This window comes from Leptidea sinapis, chromosome 38, assembly GCF_905404315.1.
Source record: "Leptidea sinapis chromosome 38, ilLepSina1.1, whole genome shotgun sequence".
Classification (NCBI taxonomy): domain Eukaryota; kingdom Metazoa; phylum Arthropoda; class Insecta; order Lepidoptera; family Pieridae; genus Leptidea; species Leptidea sinapis.
The window spans coordinates 7,223,845-7,242,197 of NC_066302.1; the positions used below are offsets into that span (position 1 = coordinate 7,223,845).

Sequence of the window (18,353 nt, forward strand, 5' to 3'; positions counted from 1 at the left end):
AATATTTAGTATGCCGTCCTCGATTACTAATGCACTCTTGAAGCCTAGAAGGTACACTCTCCACCAGGTGTACCACTGTTTCTTGAGGAATTTGTTCCCAGCTTGATTACAGAACGTTTATTAGCTGTCTTTCATTGTGCACGGGTTGGTTTGTGCTTCAAACACTGCGTTTCAGTAAGTTCCACATGTGTTCAATGGGATTTAGATCCGGACTGTTTGCAGGCCAGTCCAACACCTGTATACCAGCCTCCTCTAGGGCTTCTGTGGTGGCCCTAGCTGTATGAGCGCGAGCATTATCGTACATCAGGTGGAATCTTGCGCCAATTCTGTGTGCATATGAGACCACATGGGGTCTTATGACCTCCTCGATGTAACGTTGAGCTGTTATTATGCCTTCGTTTAGAATTACCAGCTCGGTTCTGCCGGACATAGAGATTCCTCCCCATACCATAACATTGGGGCCCCCAAATCTGTCACTTTCATGGATGCAAGCATCCGAAAATCACTCACCTTCACGCCTCCAGACCCTAATGTGACGGTCATCACTAAAAAATTTAACTTTGCACTCATCCGTAAACAATACTGTCCTCCAATCATTCATATCCCACGTCAGATGCTGCCTTGCGAATGATTACCGGTTTGCACGATGAGCACTTGAAAATGGTATCCGCACTACGCGTCTCCTGGAGAACTGCTGGTCCTCATGTAAACGATTTCTAATAGTTTGATCACTAACACGTGTACCGGTCGCCTGCCACAAACGGTTTTGTAAGGAACGGGCTGATATACAGCGTTCTCTACGTGCAGTCAAGCGCACGTAGCGGTCCTCTTGTGCTGTAGTTGCTCGAACTCTGCCAGATCCCCGTCTCCTGGTTAGTCTCCCAGTCTCTTGAAAACGATTCCAAGCATTCTGGATCGCTCGCCGGGAAAAACCCAGCTGCAACGCCACAGATCGCTGCGAATGGCCTTCTCGAAGCAATGTTACGGCCCTAGTTACGGTTGGCAAGTCCATATGACTTCGAATTCTCGGCATAACTTTTTTTAAAATGTTAATTCAGCCACTAGTCAAACAAAACTTACAGTGTCCCTGAGAGAATCGTCAATTTGACTGAGTTGAAATCCGTCTTAAAATCGGGTAGAATCAAGAGGTTACAATAAATTATCTAAAACTTTCCACTTTAAACAATTATGCGGGTGGAATGCTCAAAAAATGTGCGTAAACAAATAAGGTAACACCACAATAAATTATCAGCTACTTGAGAATGCATAAAAAATAAATTATTGCTAGCGAGGCCAAAAAAATCAAGTGGCCCTTATTTTGTTTTGACTAGTACCTATATAAACTGTTATTGGATCTTTACCTACATAGATTTCAACTGTGAGCTGTCAATGTCGAATTTGGATTTGACAGCTATTTTGGCTCACCAGAATTGAAGTGTAAATGACAATGACAACAATTACAATATTAGATTTCTACAAATGTCAATTGTCAATTATAATTTCAAATTTGTATTGTAGGATTAGATTAATTCGATCTAAGAAATTTTATAAATATTCAAACTTCAAAGCTAGCAAAGATTTGAATTTACAACATAATAATATGCAATAAATTTACTGTTCATATTTATTTTAATAATTTACAATGGCAGAGAGGGATCTTTCTTTAGGACCTAGAGATGGCATTAGTTACCCCATCAGAGTACAGTACTGTGGAAATTGTTCCATGCCAATTGAATATTGTGAATATTATCCTGAATACGATAAGTGTAAACAATGGCTTGAAAAGAATCTACCAACTGAATTCGAAAAAGTCAGAATAGGTATGTACAGAAATATAAATCGGCAATTAAATATAACCTATACCTGCCGAAGTTATCGTTGAATGAAAACTTATTCATCTCTTTTAGATTCCTATCAATCTTCTATTACATTTCGCATTATTTTCTCGTCTATGTGAAACTGATTTTCATCTGACACGTCAGCCTTATTTTTTTCATAGATTATTTTTTACAGTGTTCCTTTCCCCATTTCTTTTATATAGGTTCGCCATCCAAAATAGGTAGATATAGTTTATGTTATGTTCTTAAACAATAATAGCTTCTCCAAGTGGTAAGCAGACATTACAGATATTGGTTTGAGACAGTCCTGGCATACTAGCCTAATACCTTTCATACATGCTCTATTGTTTTTGTTACTCATGACCTCCACTTTTAACATACCCAACCTGATCATGGAATATTTTTTCTATGAAAGAAGGGAAATATACACGATGTACTTATTACATTACTATTCACATTATCTCTGTAAATTTGTGCAGTGAATCTACTTTGATACATCCTCACTAAATGAGCAAACCACACCACCATTTTCTTACCATTAACTGTCACTACCACTTTTGCTCCACATCACTCTCTTATGTCAATATGTCTTCATCTGTCTCAATTGATACCTTATAACGTACAAAGCTCCCATTTCTACCACATAAAATGTTTACAATTCGCATTATGTATACATAACATGTATTGTGAAACTTTTTAAAGGCATTTATTTATAGAAATAGGCTCTCAAACATCCAGAAAATATAATATATTTAATTGATTTGGATTTTGTATGCCTGATAATTTTACAACATTATTGACCATAGTTAGGTGATACTAATATGTTATACCAAAATATTACATGATTTTTCTATTTTAAGATGAAGAAGACAATGGTGGTGGGGAAGAAGAAAAAAAGAGACAGAAAAGAGGAGGAAAGGGAATGTTAAAATCAAAGAAAAAGGAAGATGTTCCTAAACTAGTCCAAGTTTCTCGTGCTCCACGAGGCAAAAAGAAATCTGTTACTGTTGTGTCTGGATTAAGTACATTTGGTAAGTTGTTGCTAGTTCTATATTCATATTAAAAATAAAGTTTTATGATGTCAGTATTTTCATAAATGTGCAGCTTATAGCGACCCATATGTTATAAAATCTAAGTAATATGGATGTTCCTTCCATTTTATAATAATAATTCTAAAATAATTTTGGGATTTCAATAATTTTAATAAGATATGATAATTACTTTCTTTAATCAACACTTTCCATCAAATTATAATTTTGTAGCTTCTGTTTTGTGCCTTTGCTTCCTCCACATGTATCAATCAGGCACTTAATTTAATTCTATAATTTCAAATTCTTTATGACTTTTAGACCTGAGATGTGTTAAACCAAAGATTATAATTGTTTTTTTATGCTTACAGATATCGATTTAAAAATTGCTGCCAAATTCTTTGGCACAAGGTTTGCTTGTGGTTCTTCTGTGACAGGTGATGATGAAATTGTCATACAAGGTGATGTCAAGGATGACTTGTTTGATGTTATTCCTGAGAAATGGCCTGAGGTATTATACAAATACTAGATACTTATCCAAATTACTTAAAAAATAAGATTATTATTTTAAAATAAGTGCATTCAAAATATTTATCATACTTGTTGCAATTAATTAATAACATTTAATTAGTTCAAATTCCCAATTTATTTATCAATATGATTTGAGTTGTCTTTAGTGTTAATTCTGCCAATATTTGTCTTTAAACAATTCAACGTGTGTCTCGCCTCTACACAAGGCATCCTCAGAACTTGTTGATTCGCCAGATTCTGGCACGAGACTCAAATTATTTCCCAATTTTTTTATTTATTAGTTATCAAAGCTAAATGATATAGCTTTCTGTATTATAAACTTTGTTACAATTGCTTACAGACTGCAGACATAATATAGTGTTTGTGAATCTATCCATTGATGAGTGTATTGTGTGATGGCTGTGTGGCATGTACTGCTGCTGTATTTAAGCTACTCTGAGAATGCAATTAGAAATGAAATGTTCCAACACAACTAAAGCTATTTGATGATCATTGTGTTTTATTATATCATATGGCTCTCACAGAGTTTGTAGCAACTGCATTAAATTCTAGGGAGAAAAAATTGTTATCTGTAGTTTGTTCTTGCACAGAATTTTATACAATTATATCAATTTTTTTATTCATACTGCTGTACATAAACAGTCTTTATGAAATGCCTCAGATACTGTCTCAGTGAATTATAATATTTTGTTTCCCAAATAAGCCGTAAGATCTATATCTTATATGTATATAAAATTCTTGTGTCCCGATGATTGTTACCAAACTCCTCCGAAACGGTGAATATATATATCCAAACCTATAAGTACTTAAGTAACAATGCGTTTTCTGTTTCAGATTGATGAAGACAGTATTGAAGACTTGGGAGATCAAAAAAGATAATCATGTTATGGAAGAAACTTAAATAACATCTTTTATTTATCTTAAATAACATCGTTTTTATAATAATTAATATGAACACCTTTTCAATATATTGTTAAAGATATAAAGGGGGGATGTAAATGCATTTCCAGACTGTATGATGTGAATAAAATAAATTAAATGTTGAGGCTGATTTCATTCCATCCATTTCCTGTATTAAGCAGGGTTACAGGTTAAATCGACCTAGTAGAACCTTTCAGAGATTATCGTTAATTTCTAATTCCGTTATGAAACACCATACCCCTAACTAAAAAAAACTAACGGTGTTCGAAGTTCGACTTTAGTTTTTTTTAAATCCCACCTTTTTCCTTGTTTTTTGGGTTTTTATCAACTGATTCAATATTTTTGTGTAGGAGACAAGTTGTTTTATTATTATCAAAACTAGAATTTCGATACATTAACCGATTATAGTCGGAAATATAATTCGAGTTCAAAAATGTAAACACTGGTGCTGCCAACAACAAATAATAATCTTTTCCATTGAGCGTCTTGAAATATACTTTTATTGTATATACATGTAATTAAATATTGCACAACGTTTTCCCTTTATAATATAGCATAAAATACATCCAAAAACTAAAATGTAAATATTATATTGTGCAAACCTTGCTTTGACACTGGCAATAAGATAGCTCTAAACATTCGCTACCGTACAGTGGGGCTGGTCGTACTGCCATTTTATAGAGCTTGCCTTTAGTTTTTACTGGCATTTTAGCGTCACATAGCACCCCTGTGAGAGTATGCCACTTCATCCATCCAGATATCGTTCTCTGTGTTACGTCCGCTTCTATGGAGCCATCCTTGGAAAGAATGGATCCTAGATACTTAAAAGTTTTAGTCTAGGGAGGGCCGTGCCTCGCACACTGTCAGATATTAGTACTACGTCGTCAGCATACAAAAGATTCCATGGAGTTGGTTTTTGGATTTTTGCCTTCAGATACTTCATGACAACATTAAATAGCAGAGGGCTTAGTGCACTACCCTGATGGACGCCAAATTTTATATCGAAGCTGTGGATAGACCAGCTGAGCCTTATATAGCATTCAGGTATACTGTGCGCTGTGAGCGCCTGCCAAATCAATGTCCTTGGGACTCGGTCAAAGGCTTTTTCTAGGTCTATAAATACCATCCAAAAATTTTGTCCATTTCCTTTAGCATTTTCCATAATCAGTCTTACAGCATGAATTGCGTCCATTGTTCCTTTTCCGGTTGTGAAACCAAACTGGTTTTCCGGTAGCGAGATGATAGATGCTAAACGTTCACTGAGGACTCGTTCCCAAATTTTCAAGGTGTGTGATGTAAGTTTTATTCCACGAAAGCTTCCGCACTCTCTAATGTCTCCCTTATTTTTGTAGAAGGGAACAAGTATATTTTCTCCATGCATCTGGCATTTCCTCAGTTGTAAGGATATTCTTTAACAAATTAGCTAGCCAGACTTCCCCACCTGCCTTCAGGGACTTCCACAGTTCGGCTGGTATGTCATCAGGCCCGCAGGCTTTGTGGTTTTTCATTTTCAGAATGGCCTTTTTGACTTCCGTGATGGTGATTTGATTTAGGGGTCCCTGTATTCTTGGTTCTTCGACTTCAGCCTGTCTGGGAAATTCCTCATTCAGCAGTATATGGTAATACTCGTACCACCTTTTACAAACATCTTTATCAGATGTGAGTAGCTTGCCTTTGCTGTCTTTGATGTATTTTGTTGTCCTAAAATCCTTTATGTAATTATGCTTGTGATTAGCTATTTTATATATCTCTGTATCTGAAGCTATTTCTAGTTGTAGATAAAGATCCAAATCTGCTTTTTCCTTCTCAATCGCAACTGATCTTGCAATCTTTTTCGCCTCTTTGTATTCTAGCTTAGCCTGCTCTAAGCCACTCTCTTGCCATTTCTTGAACAGGCGTTTCTTTTCGGATGCAGTGGCTTTAGTGTTGTTGTTGTTGACCTTTGGAAATACCCAGTATAGTTTTTGCGTGTTATTAAGTTCCCACCATTTAATCCTCTTTACTCTCGGTATTTAATATTTAATTTGTTGTTTTAGTTTTAAAGCAGCTAATAGTAGTCTATGTTGTCGTGTTAATGGTTCACCTGGAATATCTTTGCAATATTTAATTTGTTTGAGATTCCTTTTAACCGTCAGTATATAGTCAATTTGTGTTTTAGATTTTCTACTTTTATAGGTAATGTGGTGTTCCTCTTTATTTTGAAAATATATGTTTACTACCGCTAGATTTAGAGACGCTGCAAATTCTAGTATTGTGGTTCCTTCTTTATTTTTCGTTCCATAACCAAAACCCCAATGATGACCCTCATACCCATCTGCGTCACTAACCACATGTCCGTTAAGATCTCCGCAGATAATTCTTTGCTCAGTTATAGGAAAAGCATTCATGTGTGTACACAATTCTTCCCAGAAGTCATGTTTGTCTGTTTCGGGGCAGCCGACCTGGGGCGTGTAAGCACAAACAATGTTGAGGCAGGTTTGTTTCTCCAAGGCTAGTTTTAGAGACTTGATACGGTCACTCGCTCTATTTATTTCTTTTACCTTTTGGCTTAGATTTTGATCTAGAATAATTCCAACCCCATTTATTCCACTTTCAGTACCATAATATTATATCAATTTAAATCCCTTCCCGATTTGTCGTGATTTTGCACCTTTCCATTTTGTTTCTTGCACACAGCAGATGTCGAAATGACGTCGTTCTAATATGGCGCTTAATTCAGCACTGCGTCCAGTCATCGTGCCAATGTTCCAGCTAGCAATACGTAGTTCGGACATTGTCACGGTGCTTTGTTGTTTAGCTCTTCTGTTGCTTTTGGGGACGCCCTAGCATATTTCACAGTTTCACCATTGCCAACGTTGCTTGAACTACTTGGGACTAGTATTCCTCGCTGTATCTGTAATATCCTTACAACTGAGGAAATGCCAGATGCATGGAGAAAATATACTTGTTCCCTTCTACAAAAATAAGGGAGACATTAGAGAGTGCGGAAGCTTTCGTGGAATAAAACTTACATCACACACCTTGAAAATTTGGGAACGAGTCCTCAGTGAACGTCTAGCATCAATCATCTCGCTAACGGAAAACCAGTTTGGTTTCACAACCGGAAAAGGAACAATGGACGCAATTCATGCTGTAAGACTGATTATGGAAAATGCTAAAGGAAATGGACAAAATTTGTGGATGGTATTTATAGACCTAGAAAAAGCCTTTGACCGAGTCCCAAGGACATTGATTTGGCAGGCGCTCACAGCGCACAGTATACCTGAATGCTACATACAGCTCAGCTGGTCTATCCAACAGCTTCGATATAAAATTTGGCGTTCATCAGGGTAGTGCACTAAGCCCCCTGCTATTTAATGCTGTCATGAAGTATCTGAAGGTAAAAATCCAAAAACCAACTCCATGGAATCTTTTGTATGCTGACGACGTAGTACTAATATCTGACAGTGTGCGAGAGCTACAAGAAGACTTGATAGATTAAAAGAAAGATGGAGAGAGTCGTTGGAACAAAATGGCTTGCGCATTAGTAGAACAAAAACAGAATATTTGTTTTGTAATTTCAATCCCAACCACTCACTTGACCCCGGCATCACGCTAAGTGGCACGGCCCTCCCTAGACTAAAACTTTTAAGTATCTAGGATCCATTCTTTCCAAGGATGGCTCCATAGAAGCGGACGTAACACAGAGAACGACATCTGGATGGATGAAGTGGCATACTCTCACAGGGGTGCTATGTGACGCTAAAATGCCAGTAAAAACTAAAGGCAAGCTCTATAAAACGGCAGTACGACCAGCCTCACTGTACGGTAGCGAAGTTTGGGCAAGCAAAAAGACCCATGAACAGAAGCTACATACCACCGAAATGCGTATGCTGATATGGGCGGGAGGAGTAACACTCAAGGACAAAGTACAAAATAAATATATAAGAGGAAGCTTTAAAGTTGCACCCATAACCGACAAATTATCAGAAACTAGGCTCATATGGTACGGACACGTAATGCGTAGGCCCGACGATTATGTGGTGAAAAAGTGCCTTTCCATGGCTGCAAGAAAGAGGGGTAGGGGAAGACCCCAAACCACGTGGATGATGAATGTCCAAAGGGACATTAAACGCCTTGGCCTCAGTGACGAAGATGCGAAAACAAGATCTAATTGGCGCCGCATGATAACAAAAGTCGACCCCGCGTAACGGGATAAGGCGAGGACAAAGAAGAAGAAGTCGTACCTGTCACTGCGCCCACATTTTTTTAACATTATTTTATTTTCTGTAGACGAGCCAAATGTTTAGAGCTATCTTATTGCCAGTGTCAAAGCAAGGTTTGCACAATATAATATTTACATTTTAGTTTTTGGATGTATTTTATGCTATATTATAGGTAATATGACCGAGACTGATGTCTCGTGCCAGATTTTGGCGAGACAAAACGTCCTGAGGATGCCTCGTGAAGAGGCGAAACACGTGTCGAATTGTTTTTAAAAACAAATATTGGCGGAATTAACACTAAAGAAAACTTAAATCATTTGTATAATTATGGATTTCCGCAAAGTAACGCCTAATTCAATAAATTTTCATAAATTGTTATGTTCATTCGGTGTCTGACGTTCGTTGTGATTTAATGTGCTCTTCTTGCTTTCCCGTTGTAGTTGTTAAGTTTTTGTTTGTTGTTAAGTTTTCTTTATTTTGTTTTATTTCGTTGTTGTCATAGCATGACGAATCATGGATGCTGAGGCAGGTTCGTTAACAAAACAGGACATTCTGTCACCGCTGAAAAACGCGCGCAACACACTCCTATTTCTGTGTCTCAAAAGGTTATGATAATGAATTCCTTATAGGCATTATTTTATCATAACAGCATGTCTACAAAAATTGGCCTAAGCATCAGTAATGGTCCTTAGGTGATTGCGCACAGAACACCGTAGTGATTATGGGTTATTCTGCGGTGACAGTAAGCAAGAGTATTAATTGAAAATAAAACCACTGAACAATTTAAACCACCTCGTAAACCCAGCCCTAAAAAGAATATTCCATCCAAATTTGATGAAATTACTTTTTCAGCAATAAGACGAAAAGTGCATGCTTTCTTCTACAGAAGTACTACTTAAAGAAAAAAAAAGGTTAGTATGTTAACAGTAACAATTTTATGTAACTTAATCTGTAATGATATAATTATGAAAGTTTGGACATTTGGTTGTGTGTATGCATGTTGGCTAACTGTTAACTCTGATCCTGATCTGTCTGATTTTTCTCTGCACACGATGAGAATCTTCCTAATAAAGTCACGCAACATCGAAAATGTGATTGAATACTCAAATTAAAACTCCTAAATAAGCTTTCTTAGTTATTTTCTTTCTTTTCTTTCGGCTTAAAAGCTCGAAACAGAAAAGGAACCAGCGAGGAAGTTATTGTAGATAGAACATTATTAATGTTCGAATCCAAAAAAAAACAATCACTGAAAATTCAGTTCACTATGTAAATAAAAGTTAAAGTTAAATGGCATACTGCCAAAGCTAAAAAAACAAATTCGGTATTTGTTTTAATGTCCCTTACCACTCCCGAAGGTAAGAATCGAACCCCACAACTGCCCGACGGAGACCGCAAATTATTGAATAGCTCATATCCAGAAATTTAAATTATGGAGAAAATATGATATAATCTCAGTTACTAGAAATCGTAAAAAGAGAAAAATCTAATTATCAAACTTTTGCTCGGGACAAGCTGGCTGCGAAAAAAAATTATTATAAAAGTAACCAATTCCGATTCGTCGACATCAAGCTGTTTTCATGCCCCGAATCAGAGAGCGAATATATATATATATATATAGTTGTATATTTATTTATTATGTTTTATGTATTAGTAATCTAAACAAGTTTATTATTAAACTACCTAGAAAAATTTTGATAATCTATGAATTGTCATTTTGACAATCATCATCATCAGCCGGAAAACGTCCACTGCTGGACAAAGACCTCCCCCAAAAATTGCCACGACGATCGGTCTTGCGCTGCCCTCATCCAACGTATTCCGGCGATCTTGACCAGATCGTCGGTGCATCTTTTCGGGTGCGTCAACACTGCGTCTTCCGGTACGTGGTCGCCATTCGAGGACTTTACTGCCCCAACGGCCATCTGTCCGTCGAACTATGTGCCCTGCCCACTGCCACTTCAGTTTCGCAATCGTTTGGACTATGTCGGTTCTGATTCGATCTCGCAGGGAAACTCCGAGCATCCTCTCCATTGCCCTCTGAGCGACCATGAGCTTTCTCATAAGGTCCATAGTTAGCGACCACGTCTTTGTACCGCATCGTAATCTGCTCACAGCTTCCTCCAGTTCCTCCAACTTCTCGTCGGTCCGCAGTGTCTTGATATTGTATGTTGCCAGGGCCAATGGTCTTGTATTGTGGTAGCGCTGCCGCACCCGGGGATTCTTTGCACCCCCTGCCCAGTCGCTTATGTGGCTGCTACCGTGGCCACCACGAGCGGGGCCGACGGTGACTGGGGGCTGGGGCCTTATTGTGTCTGTCATATTTTTTGAGGGGTGTTTTCTGCCGTAATCGCCACGCTTGGCCGGCGGGTTGGCGATCGCAGTAAGTGGTGGGCTTTTAACGAAAGTTAGTCTAGAAACTTAGTCGCCTCTTACGACACCCACGGGAGGAGATGGAGTGGTGCTATTCTGGTGCGACACCACACGCACTGTTGCACGCAATTTTGACATTGACATTTCTTTTTTTACAGGTTGTAGTAGACGATTCATTGCAATAAATTGAAATAAATCCGTTATACGTTTATTTTTCTCTCTAAAATATTGAAAAAATAGATTTATGAAAGATGTTCGGTAAATGTATTAAAAACTTAAAATTAACGTAGATACGTTACATTAGCTATACAGCAAGTTATCACAAGCTACGGTTGTATCAAAATTCTTTGAAAACTGTTCGCGTCAAATAATTAATATTCATCTTTCCTCACTTTCCCGCAAAGCGCACTTTGCTAAAATGGAACAGAGGCAACAATACCTTCTACGGCCCATCTCGTGTTTTTGACCCTTGGCTGTGAGCCATGGCAAAATCAAAAGAGAATGTTATATATAAAATATATAACATTCTCAGTGTTTTTGACGTTGAAGTCAACATGAATAATTGGCTAACCTTAGAATAATAGCGCTATAATATTCTAAGTGGCAACTCTACTCACATAAATCAATGTCAGCTATCAAATCAATATGTCAAACTGTATACGGAAATGTCAAAAATTCTCAGTCATCTGTGATCAAACAACACAACACAAAATAAAATCACTTTTCTGCTTTAAAAGTTCATTGTATGTTGTGTTATAGCACTGTTACAATGACTCTTTAGTGCAATATATTGTAAAGAGTGAAAACATAAATGTTTATTATGAGTGCTTGGAAGTGATTAGGAGCTAAAACATTATGTAGCACCTACTATCAAGTTCCTGCAAGTGTATTCAAAATTATAGTATCGATCTTTTGTCTTCAATTGCATCAGTGAAAATAAAGGGACTTTAAAATGTCTGTGGTCAAAGGAAAAGCTCTAGTGAAAATGGAAGTTATACAAGTTGGTGAATATGAATTCACAAAACAAGATATAATAGGACATGGTGCTTTCGCCATGGTGTACAAAGGAAGGAAGAGAAAGGTAAAACTTGAAGTAATAAACATAGGTATTAGTTGAAGAACTAAGTATAATGTTTTGTTTATTTGCGAATCTATGTATCTATTATATTTACCAAGACAATTAGTTATCTATATAGATTGATAATTAAGGTTTATATGAAGTAATTAGGTCAGTGATACACATTAAAAAATTACTGTAAAATAATATAATAATAGACTTTAAATTTACTTTTTTACTGTTACAAACAATTTTTTTTTTCCTTTCATCCTATAGAAAATTATTTTTATATTTTATCACAGTTGTATAGAAAATTTAATATAAATACTAAAAATATTTGAATGAATATTTCTAACCACATACTTAATTATTATTAATTAATAAAGATCACTATATTAACAGTACTTTCTTGAAAACTCATACAGACTAATTATACTCTAATATTTTTTATTTTGGTTTTATTCATTTTGCATGGTGAAGTACAGTATTTAAAACAACCAATTTTATTTTCTGTATGTTTATTATAATTATTATTACTAATTTCAAAATACTAAATAATTTATTATCAACAATATTGAAGTAAATAGAAACTGGGATGATATAAGATAAGGAAATAGGTGTGATTATTACAATAGATTAGAAGTTAAACATTTAGAAAAATAAAATAAACACTTACTGTTTCATACTTCCCTAGATAGTAGGACCTATTGCAAACTGCAGTCTAGGGGCAGTTTAGTTGTTTAGTAGTCTTTGATTTTAGAGATAGTATCAGAGAAAAAAATAAATTTCTTGTCTTTAATACTTTTTTTAATAATTTATAATTGCTTATAAAATTAAATAAAAGGCACTAAGCCCCCATTTCAAATATATATTTTCTTAGATAATTTATATGTGTAGGTGAAGTCTCTTGCAGTTAGACAACTGAGAAAAACAGTCCAGGAATATTAGTTTAGTGTATGTGACAATGTGTGACATATTGTGTTTGTGCGTGTGAATTGCTCAAAATAAGTTAGTTCTAATAAAAAAATAATAATAATAATAATAAATTCTAAGTAATTTTTTTTTGACATATTTGCGTACATTCATATACAGCTGTTATAGTCTATCTAGATATATGAATGATCTAAGATTTTTTAAATATGTTATGTGTATAGTACACTGTATGTATATATATATATATTTATATATGTGTATAGTATATATATATTTATATACTATATTTGAAATATACTTAATGATACATCACTTGGATGGTTAGCTCAGTTGGAAGAGCACTCACACGGAACAAAAGAGGTTCTGGGTTCGAGTCCTGCGTCATTCATAAAATTTTGTTTTCAAATTTTATTTGTGTAATGAAAGCACAAGAGTCTCAAGAGTTTTTGGTATTCATTCTTCTTTAAAAAGTGCCTTGAAATGTTTGTCACACTGTGTGCTCTAGTTCTGGCCCCGCTATAAAGTTCTTCTTTTTCCAGTATATCTAATAGAATGGTTTAGATCTTTGTGCACCTTTTATAGCTGTGCTAGGCAGCAACCCATCCTAGCAACTCACCTAGTTGAATGAGTATACTAGATGCATTTCTTAACAGGTTTAAAGTTAATAAAATGCAACTATGTCAGCTTAAAATAAGTTTTATTTGGTCTGTTTTAATATGTCTAAGTGTCTATGTAAACTAAGATTATTGGCCATAGTAATAATTTGCAATAAACTATCAGAACTATACAGGGTCTCTATTTACATACAAATTATATAGAACTAGCTGATGCCTGCTACTTCGTCCGCATAGATAAAGGGTTTTTAAAAATAGTAAACAAGTTTGGAATTGAAGAATATCTATAATAGTATATAATAGTTTCGGTTCCTGTTTTCACTCCTATTCCCAACATATTATATGAATCTTATTTTGAGGAAGATTGCTATGGGAAACTCAACCTACTATTGGTATAGATATGGTTCATCAATGTGAATTTCAGTTTAACACAAATCCTGCGGGAACCATGGATTTTTCTGGATAAAATGTAGTCAATGTCCTTTCCCAAGTTCTAGTCTATGGCTGTATCAAATTTTATCAAAATAGGTTCTTCGGTCGGATCTGTAAATCAGTTCAGTTATTTTCATTAAAAAAAAACTTACATTCACTTTTATAATATTTAAGGATGTAATGTTTGCATAGTTGTGATTGAATACTCTGGATTCCAACTTGGAATGTATTCTTTTTGCATTCAATAAAATCCCATAAATTATTTTCTGTATTGTTTTCATTGATTGGAAGATTAGTTGTTAGATTATTTACCTATAGCAATAGAAACACATTGAAATGCTAGAGCCTGTTTTAGTATATATGTACATGAAACTTGGATTCAGATGAAAAAGAAATTTGTAGAGACATAGCTTCATTGTGTGTCTTCTACTGCACTTATCATGGGGAGTGATCTGAAGAGTTGTTTGATTTGTGGCATTTCTCATACAACCAAGCTGTGAATGACCATACGGTGCTTCCAGGACATTATCACATGGGTACCTTCAAGAAAAAAGCATGTACACCATTCTTAAAGGCCGGCAGCACTCCTGTGATTGCTCTGGTACTGCAAGAGAATGTGGGTGGCATTGATCATTTAACATCAGATGCATTGTAGGCTTGTTTGTTGTTCTCTTCCATTTAAAAAAACAATTCAAAATATATTAATTCCTCTTACAATATGGTTTAAGATATTTATTGTTCCATAACGGAATTTCCACTTAAATGGAACTTACAGGCTATTTTATAAAAAGTGGGTAACAAAATTGCATCTTAAAGCGTACAGTAAATATAAAGTAATCAAAGTAGGCTAATTAGGTAAGTATAGCTTATATACATTTCTAATTTCTAATACAAATATTAAATATAAATTATAATACAAATATTTTATGAAAATTATAATACTAGTGGGTAGTTTTAAAACACCATCGTATCAAAATCATACCGACCCGGGCCGGTCGACGTCAACAGTCGACGCGAGCCACAGTTGAGTCACAACTCACTACACAAGATTACGTAGATTAATCGATAACGAGTTACTAGATGTGACAACAGAAAATATTATTTCTATTTAATGGGTTGACAATAAATTTCAAGACATTTCTATTTAGGTTTCAGTTTTATTGCTAAAATGGGCCTTTAGGAGTTTTTAAAAAATGTGCAATAGCACAATATATTGCTACATGTTGCTTTATATATGTACATCATTAGCATTGTGATAGTCCAGTGCTTGAAATCCTGTTCTACATTCACAGAGTCCCCAAAAAATGTCATTATAGGTACAAAAAAAACAAGTTATAATATAACTATAGTTATAATATAACATAACAACAAATTTTAATGAAGTTTAATTACTTGCTGTTAATTATTATCTATACCAGCTTTTACCTGTGACTTTGTGCGCGTGCAATAGTTAGTCGGGCAGCAGTTTTAATTTTTTAATATACTCACTTTGCATATAATACACAACAAACTGCTGTGGTAATACATTTTTATAAGCTACCAACTATAGAACTTTCATCCCCACACAGGTCTAAATTTTAAAAACGCTAGAACAAATATTTATTTATGTCTTATCATGTGCCTTAATACAAATTTTAATGGTGTTATCCTTGATAATGACAAACTTTCATACAAATTTCAACAACCCCCCAAGTGTTTTATTTGGGATAAGATTTCCTTTCTCAAGCTCTTGTTTATCTCTATCCTAAATTTCATCAACATCTTCAGTGTTTTATACATGAAAGCATAACAAACAAACTTACATTTACATTTATAATATTATTAGGGATTGTGTGTGGGTGTGTGTTGGTGTGTGCATGAGTGGGTGAGTGTATGACAGCAATAAATGTGCCTTAATGCAGTCTTAAGGCTGATTTACACATATTAAGTAGATAAGTAGTTAGCTTAATTTTAAGTAAATCTTGTGTGACTTAATTTTAAGTGTGTGTCCAAACATATTTAAGTAGTTGGTTCACTAAAGATGGCCGATCAACAACGCCAGGAAGTCGTAAATTCTGTTCTTAGTTTTCTAAGTAGTGAGGATTTGGACGAAATTAATGTAAATAAAATAAGTAGAGAAATCACCATACCCAAAAAGAGTCTGGGTGAAAAATTGGATTTAAAGAAGATATCAATATGGCGCTCGTAGGTATAGATATAGTAGTAGAGTAGCAGATGCTTTTAATTTTTGAATCTGCTTCCTTGAAATTGGCGATCGCCATAACAGAGACTATATCAGCAAGGGCTCGTTCTTTCGCTTGTTTATTTATGTAATTCACACTTCTTATGTTCCATAAACATTCTTTAGAGATATAGGCTTCCACAAACAGCACTGTAGTATTTTCTGTCGCATAATTTTACAAGGAAATACCCACACCAACTCTTGACCCGACACCGCTTCGCAAACTTATGCATTTACCTAAATTGTACCTGTCCAAACGTGTCAAGAGATAAGCTCCGTCCACCAACTTACCACAAAATTAGACAAAATTCTATTCTACTTGACGCAAGTGACACAAAATTGGCAACTTTTTACTAAATTCACTGTTTACACACGATAATTAATTACTTAATACGTGTAAACCAGCCTTTATTTTTAGATTTGATGTATCTCTCTTTTATGGTTGTTAGGAATTTGATGATCTTTCCTTATTCTCTATTAGAGAATAGGTGTGAAGTAAAAATGAATGTATACATATACCTCCAACTACTTGAATGACAGGTAAGCCTTGTGATACTCTTGCTGATCTTGGTGTTGTGTTTCACTGTTTTGTTATAAACTGGTTCTACAGAGTAACATCTTGTGACACACACTTCTTAACTAGGTACATTTATTGAAACTATAAAATAATTCAATTATAATTATTGTGAACTTCTCTTCTTTAGCACTTAAGATTGACAGAGGCCATGTAAGTAAGATTTGTAGCTGTAATCAACAGACACATAACTTGAGTAATATCTTTAAAAAGATTATTATTCGACCTGAGAGATATTATCCTGTCCAAAATGTGCTCAAAAGTAAAAACTGATGAGGTATACAAAAAAATTTAAATATTGTAATAGAAAAAAACCAGCACTATTTGTGTATTTAAATTATAAATATGAAAACCATTCAGTGAGTCAAATACACATCTAGATGTTATAACCATGTAGGAGTTTGATGATATACAACACCAGAATTTTAAGTATTTAGAATGATGATCACAATCATTTCGCAATAATTTTTTCATGATTTCGAAACTGAAGTGGTATTGGGCAGTGCGTTCGACGGACAGATAGCCGGTGGGGCAGAAAAGTCCTCGGTAGGCCTCCAACAAGATGGACCGACAATACGTTGGATGAGGGCAGCGCAGGACCAATCGTCGTGGAGATGTTTGGGGGAGGCCTTTGTCCAGAAGTGGACGTCTTCCGGCTGATGATGATGACGAGATTGATGAAAATAATGTGATACTCCTATATTCTAATTTCAAGCTAAATTCCAGCTGTCAATAATATTAAGCTATGAGATGCTCACATTACTGATTGGCTGATTGCCATAACTTAGCAATAGTACCTATAATTTAGAATAAATAATATAAAGTTTTTGTATACATCTAGAAGATGATATAGAGAAAAAAACATGATGTTTTCCTTATTGGCAATGATATTTAATAGTATAGATAGGTTACGTAGACAACATTCGGTGTTTGAAAATGATACACTAACGCACACATGAATAATTTAACATTGCAATAGCACACTACATTACGATTACTCGTCAAAGAAGGATAGTAAATGCAATTATCGCAAGCGAAAAAGAGATAACTCTAATTTGCTAATTGTTTCGTATTTGTCTAGAAAAAATACAGTTAATTCATACGGTATGATTTTTTACCGTACACCGTGATTTATGCCTAAATTACTATTCATTCATGAGTTCATGTAGTAAAAGCAATAAAGTAGTAAAACTGCATTGAAATTAGGTAGATAATTTGTCATTGATTTTATAAAAAAAATAATTTAATATTGATTATAATATATAGCTACATTGATGATATCAATTATTTATACATAAAATAATAAAAAACATACAGACACCAAAACAAAACCGAAAGGTATCTACAGTAAGGGTATTATACCCTTTACAATTTTACTAACGACGGCTCCCAAAAAGATTTAAGATTACAATTATTATTTTTTGTATCTTATATTATTTATGAATGTCTTTTTGTTGAGGGTTTATTACAATAAAATAATGGGAGAAGGAGAAAATCATCCATTGATTCTTCTGCAGTTAGCAAGGGTTATACTGAAAGGGACAGTGTTACCGAAAAAACTCCTACGTAAACAAATAGCACTCACTGTCTACATCCGCTACCTACCCTAAAACTTTAAGTAGTTTGATA

At 34.9% G+C, this 18,353-nt stretch overlaps 2 protein-coding genes across 3 annotated transcripts in view; both read left to right on the top strand.

Moving 5' to 3' along the window:
• Window positions 1-1,491: 1,491 nt before the first annotated feature.
• LOC126975979 (density-regulated protein homolog) lies at window positions 1,492-4,440 on the top strand. Its single transcript, XM_050824116.1, has 4 exons — window positions 1,492-1,820; window positions 2,699-2,869; window positions 3,238-3,377; window positions 4,232-4,440. The coding sequence occupies exons 1-4, from the start codon at window positions 1,643-1,645 to the stop codon at window positions 4,274-4,276; spliced, it is 534 nt and encodes a 177-aa protein (XP_050680073.1). The 5' UTR covers window positions 1,492-1,642; the 3' UTR covers window positions 4,277-4,440.
• Window positions 4,441-11,589: 7,149 nt separating this feature from the next.
• LOC126975955 (serine/threonine-protein kinase unc-51) overlaps window positions 11,590-18,353 on the top strand; it is an 87,543-nt gene continuing 80,779 nt past the window's right edge. For both annotated transcript variants that reach the window (XM_050824080.1, XM_050824081.1), the window contains exon 1: window positions 11,590-11,974. In XM_050824080.1, coding sequence (XP_050680037.1) covers window positions 11,846-11,974 — 129 coding nt within the window. In that variant the 5' untranslated portion in view covers window positions 11,590-11,845. The remainder of the gene's footprint in view (window positions 11,975-18,353) is intronic.

Bases quoted from the DNA above. Each gene is read 5' to 3' on its own strand.
- LOC126975979 (XM_050824116.1), top strand. From the start codon at position 1,643: ATGGCAGAGAGGGATCTTTCTTTAGGACCTAGAGATGGCATTAGTTAC. The intron at 2,870-3,237 runs GTAAGTTGTTGC...TTATGCTTACAG, and splicing joins GTCTGGATTAAGTACATTTG to ATATCGATTTAAAAATTGCT. The intron at 3,378-4,231 runs GTATTATACAAA...TTTCTGTTTCAG, and splicing joins TTCCTGAGAAATGGCCTGAG to ATTGATGAAGACAGTATTGA.